The sequence below is a fragment of the Chamaea fasciata genome, unplaced genomic scaffold (genome assembly GCF_029207755.1).
Source record: "Chamaea fasciata isolate MVZ Bird 193981 ecotype frontalis unplaced genomic scaffold, bChaFas1.0.hap1 SCAF_3, whole genome shotgun sequence".
In the NCBI taxonomy this organism is placed as follows: Eukaryota; Metazoa; Chordata; class Aves; order Passeriformes; family Sylviidae; genus Chamaea; species Chamaea fasciata.
In genome coordinates, this window is record NW_027094088.1 from 108,057,615 (window position 1) to 108,073,527 (window position 15,913).

At 39.6% G+C, this 15,913-nt stretch overlaps 1 protein-coding gene across 3 annotated transcripts in view; it reads left to right on the top strand.

The window, feature by feature from the left end:
• PTCHD4 (patched domain containing 4) overlaps nt 1–15,279 on the top strand; it is an 81,916-nt gene extending 66,637 nt beyond the window's left edge. For all 3 annotated transcript variants that reach the window (XM_066180022.1, XM_066180020.1, XM_066180021.1), the window contains one exon: nt 13,646–15,279. In XM_066180022.1, the coding sequence (XP_066036119.1) occupies nt 13,646–15,279 (1,634 nt within the window). The remainder of the gene's footprint in view (nt 1–13,645) is intronic.
• The last annotated feature ends 634 nt before the right edge of the window (nt 15,280–15,913 follow it).

Sequence of the window (15,913 nt, forward strand, 5' to 3'; positions counted from 1 at the left end):
CAAATATAGTTCATTTATATTTATTGTCATTTACCTTCTGAGTAAATTCAGGGTACTGAGAGCACATTGTGAAGTGCTTCTCACAAAGCTCTGTTGACATAAAAGTAATAAAACTAAGCATTCCATAAGATCAGTGATTCATTGGGAAGAGTCGGCACCTTGCTCCTGTCATAGATTACAATTTTCTTTCTTCTGAGTTTCACAAGCAAAACCTTCTTTTGGTAACAAACTTAGGAGGCTGCTTCTTTAGAGATTTTTTACATCTCTCAGTTACATGTACCAAGCTATTAAATGGGGTCTGTGGTCTTGGTTTGGGTTATCTCTGCCTTACCCCCATTGCAACAACTGACAATGCAACATTTTAAAGTGTATCAAAAGCAGTAAAAACTAAGGGTTTGAAGTAGTTTGATCCAGCAGTTTCCTCATTCCCCCTTTTTCTTTCACAGTTTTGGGCTTCTTATTAGGGGTAATCAGACTTTTTTATCAGATGGAAAGAGAGGCAGAGATCATCTCCCCAGTTCCTGTTACCGTGCTGGTTTTAATGGTCAGAGAAAGTAAAGAATGCACACAGTAAAGGCAAGTGGGAGTGATGGGCTCAAAACAGCAAAGGGTTTGGTCCTAAAGCAATAGGGACACATTGTTGTGTCCATTACCCTATAAAGGAAAGCAACCCTTGGCCCTCCCACCAGCTGAAGGTGCTTTCAACCAGTGAAGCCATTGCTATAAAAATGTGATAAACTGAATTAGCACAGTCTGTTTTCTGTCATGCCCACAAAGGGATTAAGTTTATAGACCCCTCAAGTTTATAGATGTAAACATGGTACCTCAACAAAACTCAGAAATTCAACATCAGTGTGATTTTTTGTACTTGCAGTGCCAGAACAGCGTCACACTTTGACCACAGCCTTTACTAGAAAACAGAACAGAGCCAGGGCTGTGACTTTCTATACAATATTGAATTTTTTGAGTGCTCCCTGGCATGCTTTTATTCTGTCCATGGCACTTTCCCAAATAATTCCCAGGTGCAAATTAAGGTTTGTGCATGGCCACTCTGTTCTAAAGGCTAAAGCAGTAGCGTACCATAGTTTGCATGCTTAGATTGCACCAGCTGGCCTCTGTGACAGAAAATTAACCCTAGAAATAATTAATTCATTAGAATGGATGCAGATTAGGAATCTCCAATGACCTCCATAGGGATGTATGCACAACAAAAGATTCATCAGAGAAAGCACTACTTCTCCAGACTCCTTGATGTGCTAGGAGAACACATGTTCAAACTATTTTCATGTTTAAAATTTTTCCCATCTGAAAATTTGGATATTCAAAATAATAATGGGAAAAGGGAGAACAGCCAGCTGACTCATTGCTCCTAGTATTCCAAGCAAAAACAACTCTCCCCAAAACAAAACGGTGTTTCATATATTGTTCCAAGACTATAGTTCTAGCCTTAAATTTTCAGGCTGAGTTTAGCCAAAATAATAATTAAGTGAAAAGTTTAATGATTCTTCCCCTGGGATGGACTGCTAAAGGTCAGGTTTCAGATACATTAATGAGCTGCTAAATGCTGCTGACTGGAAGAGGCTTTTTTTTAAGTCCTGCTCAAGCTAACCCACTCATGTTTTTGATGGCAACACTGGGCATATCAGATGGCTGTGGGAGTTTTGCCATGAAACGAAAACTCCTCTTGTGCTTTATTTACAACCATTTCAGCAGAGTTTATGAGAAGTAGCTTGAAGGTGAGGCCATGTCCTAGAAAACTGAGAAAGAGCTTTTAGGTCTAATTCCATCTCTTCATGGAGTCCTCTGGTCAGTGATTTAGGGAGTGAATCAGAGCCGTGTGGAGTAGGAGTCCTTCATTGGTGACAGCCCTGACTCTTGGAAAGGCTGTAGAACAATGTGGGAAGACAAAGACTTGCAGGAAAAGCAGAAGTCAAAGCAACATATTTTAATAAAAGTCTACAAGTTTGCATGGTTTACTTCTTCTGTGTCTTGGTCCAACATCCAAGGTATGAATTTCCAAAATAAGACATATACATATATTGACTGTGTAGTGGTTTGAAAGCAAAACAAATGAGAGGCTCCAAGTCAGAGATACAATTTAATAGAAAATAAGGAAAGAAAGTAAAATAAAATAGATGCAATAATACAAAAGACCACTGACAGAGTCAGAATACAACCTGAGCGGAGTGATGGAAGCAGTCCAGATGAGGTGGTCTTCCTGAAGTAGTGATCCTGTAGAAAGGTCTGGTAGCTCGGGTCCTCTGGTAATCCAGTGGATAAGCGCCCCTCTGGTGTTCAGAGTCTCAGCTTATATCCAGGCTGGAATGCTTGGTTCCTCCCTCTGGGCGGAGCATCTCACAATGGGATGGTGAGTCATGTGACAAGGCCTGATGGGCCCATTAACAGGAGGTAGTCCAGGAGGGGGTTATCTGTGAGCTGTGTAGCAAAGGTGCTGATGGGCCCATTAACAGAAGATAAGCCAGAGTGGAGGAGGCAGGGAGCACTGCCTCACCTGGTTTCAACAGTTCATGAAGATGGTGTTAGAATATACTTCAACCCAGGACAGACTGATTGATTGGTTGATTGATCAATTGATTGATATCAGGTTTTGAATACATAAATAGCAATAAAAATCCTGTGCTACATGAGAAGAGCAAGGCTGGTCAATGCCATGGGCTTTCTGGTGGATCCTTCTGATAGTTCAAAACTAGACAATTTAAAGCTAGGTAGATTAAAACTAGATATTTTTTTTGCCTCAATTTCCCTGACATAAAGCTGGTGTAATACCCATAACACTCTCACAAAGGTCATGATATTCATTCATATATATAGTGCATAAGGGAATCGATGCATGCACTGCTATACCATCCCAGGGCAAAATAATCAATTTTTAATCACTGCTGTGCACAGGTGCCAAGGGTAAATGGGACCTGAGACCAGGCAGTGAAAGTGGCAAGTGTTTGTATCAATTCAAAGCTAGGTTTTTAAATGGTATTGCTACAATACTAAAATTAGTAAAGTAAAAGAAACTTAATAGCCAGATTTAAGGACCTGAAGAGCTGCACAACTTCAATTCATGCTTCTTGTGCATTTGAATTTTAATGCAGTGAGTCCCATGAATACAGAGGAACATAAAAGCATTCAGACTGACTCAGGCCAAAGGGTTTATCTAGCTCAACATCCTATTTCTGATAGCAACCAATGGCAAGTGCTGCTTTAAAAATGGGGATTTGAACAGGTCAAGCATTAAGTCAAGTGTCTCCCAAAACACTCCCCCAGGCTTCCCCCAGGCTCCTGTTGCTTCTTGGCTCATTGACTTGTGTGTCCAAATGTGTTATCTCTGACCTTAATGACCATTTCCATGCAATTTTCCTCCACGAGTGCATGCAAGTTCTTTTAGCTTGCTGAATGGCCCATATTAGTGTTACAGGGTTTTGAACCAATTTAATACAAGTGTAGCTGCAAGCTGTGGAGCAGTAGGCAGAGCATCAATATGTTTTGAAGTTTTCATTTCTCAATAAAACTGCATGAAGAAATTTAAGGAGAATGATTTTATTCCAGTCATCAGACAAGCCATTCCTTCTCTCTTTGATTCATTTTGCTTTTAACTCCTTGTCTAATGAGAGGAAACCCTTAGGTCCAAGGAAAGATTTTTGGTTGTGAAGAGGCATGCTGAGCACCTTTATAATCATTTATAACTTTTCTGAATGAATTCCTGCATCAACAGCACTCTGTCACTGCTGTCTGACAAATAGTATATAAGTAACTTACACATCCTGAATTGGCAGCCTGGCTAAATTTTTAGGAACACATGTATAGGGAAATATGGGAGAGGGCTGCTGCTCCCCTGGAGCATTGCTGCGTGTGCAGCTCAGTTTGTGTTTCACAGAGCAAGGCAGCAACCACGGGGCTGCATCTGCTGCTTGGCAGCTCTCTGTGATCTGGAGCAGACAGATGTGAGGATGTGAGGATGTGAGCATGTGAGGATGTTTCCCAGCCTGAGCAGTCCCACTGGTGGGATAGCCTGAGCCAGAGCCCTGGTGCTGCAGTGATCCGAATGCTGTCCCAGGCTTGGCAAGGGAAGTGGAGCAGCCTCCCTCTATGTTCCTGTGCAGTGCAGGAATGGGGCTTTTGGGGGAGGGAAAGGGAGATTTAATACCTATTTTTCAAATTGCTGAGCCAGTCCCTGTATTTCCTTCACTCCCAGTAAACAGAAGCAAAAGGCCAATGTCGCCTCCTGCCCTGCCTTCCCATCCCTTTTCTGAAGTAAACAAATGTCAGCAAATCCTGCACTAACAACACTGTTAAAAATATCACCCTGTCAGCAGATAGGTTCATTCCCTTTGCTCTGAAGCTCTCTCCTCATTGCAGTAAAGGTGTGCTGCTACATCAAGATAAGAAGTCTAGGTGGAAATCTCAGTGCCCAGGGGGAGAACAGAGGTGCTGTGCTCTGCACCACAGTGTCACCAGCAGGAGTAATTTCCAAATAGGAATTATCAGTGTAGGAATTTGACAGGATTTGACCTGGTAACTATCAAGGTAGAGGCTAGCCCTGCTTTACTCAGCTGGAATTTGTCCCTGGGGTAGCGACTGAAAATGAGCTTCTTCAACCAGGATGCAGCATTCACTCTCTGGTGTTTCAAACCAAGTTAACCCCAGCACCAGCTCTGCAGTCACAGTGAGAAGATGGTGCCCCATTAGACTTTGGAGGTGTATGAAAAATATTCATGACCAGAGTGAGTATATCCCTTTCAAAGGGAGATTAATCCCCACAAAGCCTTTCCCAGGTGATTTTCCATCTGTTCCAGAAAGGGGATGTTTGTTGCTACAATGAATAATTTGACCGGGAAAAGTGACAAATGAACTTTTTGTGCTTATTGCTTGATATGTCTGCAATCTTAGACTTCAGAAACTTCAGATTATGCAGAAAAATATATCTTGTCACTGAAAGGTAAAAAATTTTCTCCTGTCACAATTGGGTCCCACCACTGACAACATTTTACACTTGTCTCATGCAAAAACTCCAGAAATTTGTTCCGCTCCCTTCAAACATTCTCTTCATTCCCTCAAACATACAGACGCACTGGTCATTTTTTGGACATGTATTCTTTCCCACCTATTTATTTCGCTAACTATTTAACCATTCTTTGCTTTTCTTTGAAGAATCCATTATTGCTCCATCTTTGCCAGAAAGCTGAAAATGACCAAATGTGTTGTTTCTATAATGATTCAAATACAGATTATTTTTGCTGTATGCCAGAATCTACACTTGATTGAAACATTTTCCTTCCTTAAGTTTCACTAGAACTTTATTCTTTCGCATGTTAGTAGATTATCAAATCCAGGTCATAAAGTGTTCCGATCAATGTCACAAATCCATCCTATGCTTTTAGCATAAATGAGTATATAATAAATTCATTTAAGACTTGATCTAAATTCATGATCTTTTCTTCTATATGTCACTTAAACTCTCATCAATAAACAGCAGTTTCCATATGTACAGTTCTTGCTTACATTGTTCATTAAAAGGCTTAAATGAGAAACAGCAAAAAGCATTTTAATTCATTGCTAAGCACAGCAGAAAACTAAGCAGGATTCCAATTTTATGTACAATTTGCAAGCCATATACATTAGCTGAAACGTAAATCTCCTTTAATGAGGTATGCAGCCTGGTTATTAATCACATCCATTGAAACATTCTCCATGTTCAGCTCTATTTCAATACAGAGGGGTTGCTATTTAATATTTCTGTTCCTTCGAACAAGAAGAGTTTCTAGGCATGAAAAATTGTAAAATTCGACCTTAAAATGAACTGTAGCAAGTGAACTTTGAATACAAAGAGGTGTCATTACAGTTCAGTTAGAAGCATGTTTGCGTCTGGGCTAGCTAGGTCTTTGGCTTATCTCCAGGGCTCATTCTGGGCTTCTACCCAGAGATGCTTATGGGGAAGCTCTGGAAAGGTCTTTTCAATATGAAAGATCCAAAACTGGATAAGATTCAAATTCAAAGTTGCCAAATTCTTGTTAGCATTAATTATTTTTAATTTAAATCAAGATCAAGGTCCCACTATGGTGGTCTCTGTGTAAACAAGGATAGCAGTGTTTGCCTTGGGAGCCTGCAAAATGAGAGACAGAAACTGATGAAAGATCAAGGATGTGCCAAAGGGATGTGATGTGTAAGTAAATGATCTCTGTGTAATTTAGCTCAGTTCCCGTACTTGCTTGCTTATATTGGGGCTTCTGTGTGTAGTCTGGAACATTTATTTTGAAGTGGATTGGAAAGGGTAGAATGAGGGAGCTGTCAAGGTCTGCAGAACAAATTACCTGAAGAAGGAACATATCAGAAAGGAGACTAAAAGAGCATGAACCACCACTTTTAATCTGTGTTTCCCACAGATTGGTGTTATTCTAATTTATAGGCTGGTGTTTCTTAGGAGACTGGAAGGCAAGGGAGGAACTACAGCTGTGAATGTTACATCCTCACACCATTTTCTTCTTGTACAGGTGTGTGCAGCTGCAGCTGTGGTTGAGAAGTTGGCAGAATTTCATGGGAGCAGTGTTAGGCTGATACTGAGCTTTCCTGAAATGCAGTTATACAGCCAACTCCAGACAGAATCAAATGTTTGCCTCTCTTCTCACTGCTCCTCAGCCTCAAAAAGTCTGGGGTTGCTACCTGCCAGGCTCCACTGAAGTGCCTGTGAGGAGACCAATGCTTTTTATGTTTTGGTCTCATTGGAAATTCCCCGAATTATTTAAAAGGCTTTCAGAAGTGCCCATGCACGCAGAAATAAATGCAATTACTCAGAGTACACATGAAGAAATAGTCTATATATTTAACAGGAGTTCCCCATGCTGCACTGCTGCATTTTAAATGAGGTTCATGTTCTAATGGGGATACACCAAAACTTGGAAGCTGGAAATATTGACATGTTCAGGCCTATATCAAAGTGGCCACAGTCTAGCAGAAATATTTTTAAGGAAATCAAAATATCTATTGTATGTAACAGACTTTGATTATGGTATTTGTGATGGATTTAAGTGCATTTTCTATGTTTATCAGAAGTGCTGAAATCCAGCAATAACGAAAAATCTTGTGCAGCATTGGAGATTTCCCTGAGGTCCCTGTCACTAAAGATGACAGCTCAGCTGGCTGAGGTTTCAATGCACTTGGTTAAATATTCTTTCTATAAACCCCAGCTTTTTAAATTAGAAAATTTATTATGATAGAGATCCGTTACTTAAAAGAAGAATTCTACCCTGAATTCTTTTCAAGACAGAAAGGCATAGCAGGATGTGAACCCCTCTATCAGCATTTCTACAGAATCTGGTTAGAGAAGAAATTGTGCATGTGGTCACCTCACAGGAGAATGGACCTAGAAAGGATTTAACTTCTCTGTTTAAATGCTTTTAAATATCATCAAATGTCATGTACCAAATGAAATAAAGAAGTATAGGTATAGTGAAAACAAAATTTCTGCAGGATCTTCAGCAGGAGATCTTGACTGGGCTTCATTTTTTGCTGCAGTTGCTGTAAGTTCTGTGACATTCAGAAGATGTAAATATTGTCATACCACTGAAAATTCCTATGGCTCAAGGACACTTCTCTATTTGGAGAATGTCACTCATCAGTGCATCACTGCCACAGTTAGACCCTCTGTCCCCAAAGACTGAACCATCCCAGGCATTTCACTGGCAGGATGAGGTCTGACTTCACCTCTAGTGCTGAGATTCTGGAGAAAGGGTAAACCAGTAATCACAGTAAGTGGTTTAGTTCATCAGCTGCTTTATCAGACCCTCTCATTTACTGCTAAAGCAGAACAACAGCCAAGACAAAACTAAGTAAAGAAGAAATGGTCAACAACCCAACCATGTGAACAATTCAAATACAATCACTTTACAAGTGCCTAGAGAGATGTAAAATTAAAGCCATTTTTTCCTACCTACATTTTACATAGGTTTGAAAAAATGTTCCCTATCTTTTCCTTCTGCTTAATCAAGCTGGGAATTACTTTACTCAGTGTTGTGGTTAGGGTCCACTTGCATTATGCTGAGATTTACCTTTATGGAATGGGATCTGGATTAAGGTACACATGTCCTAGTGCTACCTAAAGTATGAGCAAGCTTCAAATTTTCTTTGCCTTCTGCATCAAAATCCCTAAGGATTTACTGACTCTTCATAAAGAAGAGGTTTGATATTTTTTTCTATTGCTTCTTCCCTCCCTGAGATGCAGAGAGTCCTTGGTGACTGTGATTAATTTGCTTAATCTCTGGGCTTCAGTTTTTAAATATAAGTGGGGATACCAATATTAATGGTACTAATAATAGTGATTTAGCAGAAGAATAAATGCATCCTACACTGCAGTGTGTTGAGATGCAAAGTTGTTTCTCTGTAAAAAAAAGTTATGATGTGAACCTAAACTCTCCAAAATGGGGTATATTTTCAAATTAATAAACCTGAATAAGACAGTTCAAAGAGCCAGCAACCTGGTCTAGTGGAAGGTGTCCCTGTCCATGGCATAGAGTTGGAATTAAATGGTCTTCAATGTCCCCTTCAACCCAAGATGTTCTATGATTCCATGATTCTGTCCTTCAATGTGCTCCTAATGAACATGGCCTATCCTATTATGGGGCATTTATCAGATAAAACTAGACAAGTTTTTCTAGAACATTAATTACCTATTGCCCAGAGGAAAAAAAAAAAAAAAAAAGAAAAAAAAGGTGTTTTCCCCTAGCTAAAATAAAGTTTATTTCCGTTAGACTCATAGTAAAGAATTATAATGTAAAAATATACTTCCTGACCACCACTATGATTTGAAAGAAAGCTGTTTCCTCATCCTTTGTACACATTACAAGTTACATGTCTGGCTGTTAATGAAAACTGAGTACAATACTTGGATTTCTCAGTGCAGAAATGCTGAGTAATCTGTGCTGTGGCACTTCTAAGGCTTTTTGTTTGAAATACAATGTAGGTACCAAGGTTATCACCACATTGACTGCTATCACCTATTGCAGCAAATAATCTTCTTTATGTCTTCGTGCAAAAAAAAAGTGCAGAGTCATCCTGATCTTCCTTCCTAGAAAGTTTACAAAAGCTGGCAGCAGCCAGCTGCTCTCCTTCCAGCAGAGCCTCATGGCTTCAGACTCAGGTATCAGTGGCTATTATGAAGAGTGATAAATGCAGATCAAACTCCTATCCAAAGCCAACTGACTGTGACAGAAGTAACAACTAAATGCTGAATGGGTATGCTTTGGTTAAGAAAACACTGAAGACAGATTGTTTATCATGCTTTAAAAAATCTTAAGCACAAGACAGAGTAAGGTATGATGGTACAAAAGTAAGAGACCACAGGAATGTGAATATAATCTGTCTCCCAGCACTGACAAAATGTACCCAGCACCTACAATAACGTTTATTAATCTAACCTTTATACTTGCAATGAAGAAGACTTTTTCACCTCCTTAGATTGTGTGTTCCAGAGTTTAATGAAGTTCAAAGAAAGAAAGAAAGCTTTGGTTTTTTCTGATGGGTTTTGGGGATATTTTTCTAAATGTAACCAATGGCTTCTTCTCCTTCTCCAAGTAGAAATGAGAAAGACTTGATTGTTGTCCTTATTATACCTTTTTTATGTTGAATGTTGTTGAGTTCTCACTGGCATTCCAGTCTATGAGGGGGAAAAAATTCAACTCACTCAGTTTCTCTTTTATTTTCTTGTGCCAATAACAGGCTATTTTTTGCTGGATGTGTTCTCCAGGGCATTCAGCCTATTTTTTCCACTTTTTAAAATGTCATGCACAGCAAAGGTCTAGAACTAGGTGATTTTAAAGGTCCTTTCCGAACCAAAACTTTCCACGATTCAATAGAAGAAAGCATGCCCCATTACAATAAAGTGCTCCAGTCCTTCTTTTTGAAGATAGATACTTTGCTGCTTCTTTCCATTCTTCTTGGACCATGACACCTACATTTATCCCCTGAGATGATTTCTAATTGTTCAGAGATTGCTGTGGCTTAACTTTAAATTGATTCATTTCTCCAGGCTGATTGAATTTAACTCAATCAAGTGGTCTTTAATCTCTCACCCTTTTTGTTTCTATCCCCTGTCCTCTTCTAACTTATTTTAAGTATCTCCTCATAATTAATTTCTTTTAGATTTGAGGCAGAAAGTGTATTATTTATTTCCATCTTCACTGCAGCCTACCTTACTTGCTCTCCAACTCTCACAAATGATGGAATAAAAATCTCTTGTCTCCTTTCCTTTAAAGTAGTCATAGGCCATTTTCTGTCCAGCAAATAAAAAAATTGCTGTACTTCATTCATGTCATGTTAGTACCAGAGAAACTTGGCAGTTTTGACCCAGAGCCAAAGACCTTCTGATCCTTTCTAGAACTGCTCAGTGAACTTAACTCCACTGTCAATGCTGTTGTGGCATGGGGAATGAAGCTGAAGGAACAGAATTTTACAGAGTGACTATGTTGTCTGAATCTTGAGAACTGTCAGAAAATGTTCAGGAAAAAAATGGATTATTATCCTTTTTGGGAGAAGGGAATAGACCTGCTTATCTGGGCAGAGCAACAGAGGATGACTGGAAAACTTGGTATCAGAGTAATGACATGGGAAAACTAGTCAGGCAAAGATTTTCTCTTGTGTCAACAATGGAATTACTGCAGTGTATTCCTCAATACCTGTGTTTGTGTGATAGAACTGAAGTTGCTTGCAAAAGGGGAATAAGTGGAAATTTTACTTTTATATAATAACAATCATAGGAAAATCACTGCCAAGTTTGATGCTCAAAGAAGCTGCAAATTTCCGTATTTTCCTTAGGAGAGTATTTGTTCCATTTGTAAAAAAGCCTTGAGTTTAATTAGAGTATTTTAATTTTGAACATTATCACAAGTTTGGGCACACACATTAGTGCATTCTCTTGTGTAGTTCTTCACACGTATGTTTGACAATAAAGCCCCTCTATTAATTAGTGTGTAGCTAACCCAAGGTTAAATGTACCCAGGTATTCATCACTGAGAATGTGATATATTAACAGTTATAAACTAATAACAATAGAAACATGGCCAAAGTACAACTGTGAGCATAAAATCACAGGAGGGCATACAAGTGAGATTTTGGAATAAGGAGAGAATTGTCCATATTACTGTTAATTGTTGACAGAGCTGGTAGAGAATTGCTTCACCCATTCCATTGCTGGAGTGTGTCCAGAGAAGGGAATGGATCTGGGGAAGGGTCTGGAGCACAAGTCTGATGAGGAGGGTTCAGCCTAGAGGTTCATGGGGGACCTTCTCGCTCTCTACAACACCCTGATGCAGGAGGGGACGGCCAGGTGGGGTTGGGCTCTTCTCTCAGGTAACAAGCAATAGGACCAGAGGAAATGGCCTCAGGTTGCTCCAGGGAAGGTTCAGATTGGATTTTGGGAAAATTTACTTCATAGAAAAGGTTGTCAATCATTGGAACCGACTGCCCAGGGTAGTGGTGGAGTCATCATCCCTGAAGGCATTTAGAAGAAGTGTAAATGTGGCACTGAGGGCAACATTTTAGTGGTGGACTTGGCAGTGCTGGATTAATGGTTGGACTCCATGATCTTAAAGGTCTTTGCCAACCTAAATGTTTTTGTGATGTCTGTACCAATAAATTAAGACCTGCCAAGACATGGGCCCTTGAAGTGGTGACCAGCCAGCCTGGTCCACACTCTGCAGGAGACTTAAACACTTGCCCTAAACATATAAAAATTGCATTCAAGTCACTTGATTCTGCAGATTTACTCAGCTGAAGGAGACAATTCTTTCTGCTTGATGGCCCAGAAATGACAGTGTGCCAGACAGCTGTGCCATGAGAATTTGAGCAACTCACCCTAAACTTACCAAGGAATTCAAAGTCCCTCCTGAACAGAGATGTTTGTTCATAAGAGAGCAGCATTTCCACACAGTCTTTTTGCTAACTGCAAGACTTCTGTACTACTGCATGTTTATCTTTCACTGGGGACACTGATCTGCAGTAGAGCAGGTAGCATTCACAGAACCTGACAGTTTATGCTGTAATTTTCCCTGTCTAGAACGGCTGTCAGGAGTCTGCTTTGGGCAACATTAGCAGCTGTATGAATCCAAACAAATCTAAAGACAAACTCAACAGACCTTTCCTTGCACACACTTGATTATTTGCAAATCTCCTGTAGTCATATTTCTGGGTTTGATCTGAGAAAATTTGCTTTGTGCCTGCTTTGGCTCATGCAATTCTTCTCCTACAGAGAGTGAAGGCCCACAAACAGAGGCAGAAACATCTGCAATCTACTCTTACTTTTTTTCTCCTCAATAGTGTGTCTGCTTACATTGGCCAGAATTTTCTCAGGGCTAGATCCAAAGTGCAGAGAACTTAACACTTTCTAATCCAAATTCAAATTTGTGATTTTAATTGTTTTAATAATTATTTGAAAGCCAAACCAATGGCTTTGGTTTTTTAAATGTTGCTTTTTAAATTTTTTTTTAAATGTTAGCTTTTTTATTTTCCCTCAAGTTGAAATTCTCTAATGGTAAAAAAATGAATGTGTACGTATGTATATATTCTTTTCAAAATGCACATAAGATGAATATGCATACATGATACATAACTTATTTGTTATTTGTTTATTTGTCTTCCATTAAGATCAGCTTCAAATTTACCATTCTGTCACAAAATTTAATAGCTGTAGACTTCCTAGACTGTGACTGTGACAAGTAAAATGAAAGTAAGTCTCTCTTAAATTTTAGTTTATTAATATATCATACCCCTAAAACACTTAAGAATGGAATACAAAGTCAGAACCTGTCACGGAACACTGACCACATCTGACTTTTCTGAATGTCCTCTCATGTGAACTAAGAGAACTCCTTGTCACCAAGAGAAGCTCTGAATAGCAGAAAAAGACAAAGATATAATCATAGAAAATAAACCCATACATTTCCTAGACAATTAATGTGGACCAATGGCTTAGCCAATATTCTGCTTTCCATCATTACTGCCAGCATGTCAATTTTCATAGTGTGCAAACTTGTGTTCTATCATTGAGAAGTTCCAATTTCACTCAGTAGGCAGAAAATCAAGATAGAAATTACTCTGATTATTTGTATTTACAGCATAATTTTTCCTTTATCATGTACGAAGAACCCAGGTGTTCCATTCTTGGTCACAACCACTTATTTCTCAAATAATCCCTCTAATTTATAGTCTTTTGAAGAAAATGTTACTTGTATTTTTAAGTGTTTCAAGTTGAATCCCTTAAAACTTGAAAGATGTAATAGGATGACAAAAGGAATTTTTAGAATGAACCCCACACTTGAACCAAACTTCATGTTCTCCTGTATTTGCAGTCCATTTGGGAACTAATTCAATGTCCATTAAAATCAATTAGTGTCTCCATTTTTTTTCTGACCATAGAGAGTCTTGGAATATCGGGACTGTTAATTTAAGCACCTGCAGGTGAATGTGGTATTTAGATTTAGACAGACATTTCAGCGTTTTCCATTTGTTTAACTGGTGAAAAAAACATAACAAAATTTAGCTGACAATTTTTTTTTTTTTTTACTGCTGGAGGATGACACACCTGGGGGATGATTGGACCCCCTATGTATATGCACACAATATAAACTTTGTTTCCTCATTCCAGGTCATGGAACCAAAGGAGTGTTCGAACTTCTTTCAGGATGGCGCCGGACCAGGGAGAATCTGCCATTCAAGGACCGGGTAGCAGACGCCTACTCAGATGTCATGGTCTCCTACACGATGACAAGCTCCTTGTACTTCATAGCCTTCGGCATGGGGGCAAGCCCTTTCACCAACATCGAAGCTGTGAAAGTCTTCTGCCAGAACATGTGTGTCTCCATACTGTTGAACTACTTCTACATCTTCTCTTTCTTTGGCTCCTGCCTGGTCTTTGCTGGCCAGCTGGAGCAGAACCGGTACCACAGCATCTTCTGCTGTAAAATCCCCTCAGCGGAATACCTGGACAGGAAACCCGTGTGGTTCCAGACCATGATGAACGATGGCCATAAGCACACTTCCCACCACGAGACCAACCCGTACCAGCACCACTTTATCCAGCATTTCCTCCGAGAGCACTACAATGAGTGGATTACCAACATCTACGTCAAGCCATTTGTGGTGATACTGTACCTCATCTATGCCTCCTTCTCCTTCATGGGGTGCTTACAGATTAATGACGGAGCCAACATCATCAACCTTCTTGCCAGTGAGTCCCCAAGTGTCTCCTATGCCCTCATACAGCAGAAGTATTTCAGCAACTACAGCCCTGTCATAGGCTTCTACATCTATGAGCCTCTGGAGTACTGGAATGGTACTGTGCAGGAAGACCTAAAAACACTCAGCCAGGGGTTCAACACCGTGTCCTGGATTGAACAGTATTACCAATACCTTCGAGTGGGTAACATCAGTGCAACCAACAAAAGTGACTTTATCAGCATCCTCCAGAGCTCCTTTTTAAAAAAGCCAGAGTTCCAGCACTTCAAAAATGACATAATTTTCTCCAAAGCTGGAGATGAGAACAACATAATTGCTTCTCGTTTGTACCTTGTGGCCAGGACTAGTGAAAACACACAGAGGGAAGCGGTGGAATTGCTGGAGAAGCTGAGGCCACTTTCTCTTATACAGAGCATCAAGTTCATTGTGTTCAACCCTACTTTTGTTTTCATGGACCACTATGGTTTATCAGTAACTATGCCTGTCCTGATTTCTGGTTTTGGCATCCTGCTGGTGTTAATACTGACTTTTTTCCTGGTTATCCACCCACTGGGAAATTTCTGGTTAATTCTCAGTGTCACCTCAATAGAGCTGGGTGTCCTTGGCTTGATGACCCTATGGAATGTAGACATGGATTGCATTTCTATACTGTGCCTTATCTACACTTTGAATTTTGCCATAGATCACTGTGCACCCCTGCTTTATACATTTGTATTAGCTACTGAGCACACCCGAACTCAGTGTATAAAGAACTCCCTCCAAGAGCATGGGACAGCCATTTTGCAGAACGTTTCTTCCTTTCTTATTGGGTTGGTCCCCCTTCTCTTTGTGCCTTCAAACTTGACCTTCACACTGTTCAAATGCTTGCTGCTTGCCGGCAGTTGCACACTTCTGCACTGTTTTGTTATTTTGCCCGTCTTTCTAACCTTTTTCCCACCTTCCAAAAAGCACCACAAGAAAAAGAAACGGGCCAAAAGGAAGGAACGAGAAGAGATTGAGTGCATAGAGATTCAGGAGAATCCTGATCATGTTACAGCAGTCTGAAAGGCTTAAAAAAAATAATAGTATATTCTCTTTTTAAAAAAGCGTTGCACAGAGATGCAGGGAAAATAGAGCAAAGATCTCAGCTGCTTGTGCTGGCCAAGTCTGACAAGGCAAAGAAGATCAAGAAGGGGTATTCATGACACCTCCAGGTGCAAACTTTTTTTTAACAAAAATAATGAAAGTGAAATAATCTCAAATGTTTCCTTTGAATCCTCATTCTCCACCAGGGAAGAGTCTGTTGGCCATTAAGTGTTCCTGAGTCTCAAGCTGTAGCTCTAATGGGAATTGCTTAATATGTCATATGTAGAACTAAAACTAAGGTGAAAAAAAGAGTTACCATTAAGTAAACACTAGGGAAAAAGGTAAATTTGTTTGAAACAATTTTTCTATGGAAGAGAACTAAACGATATTTCAAATGAGAAAATGTTATAAGACCAAGAGAGATTGAAAATGTCATGGTAATTTTTTATTTTCTTGAGCAAGTTAGTCAGGATGAAACCTATGCACTTGGGAAGTAAATGTTTAAAACAATGTAAGCCAAAGTACTTCCCAAATCCAGTATACCCTGTATATCTATAACACCACAATTAGAGCATTATTGCAAATATGGATGGCAAAGGGATAGAGGTACTAT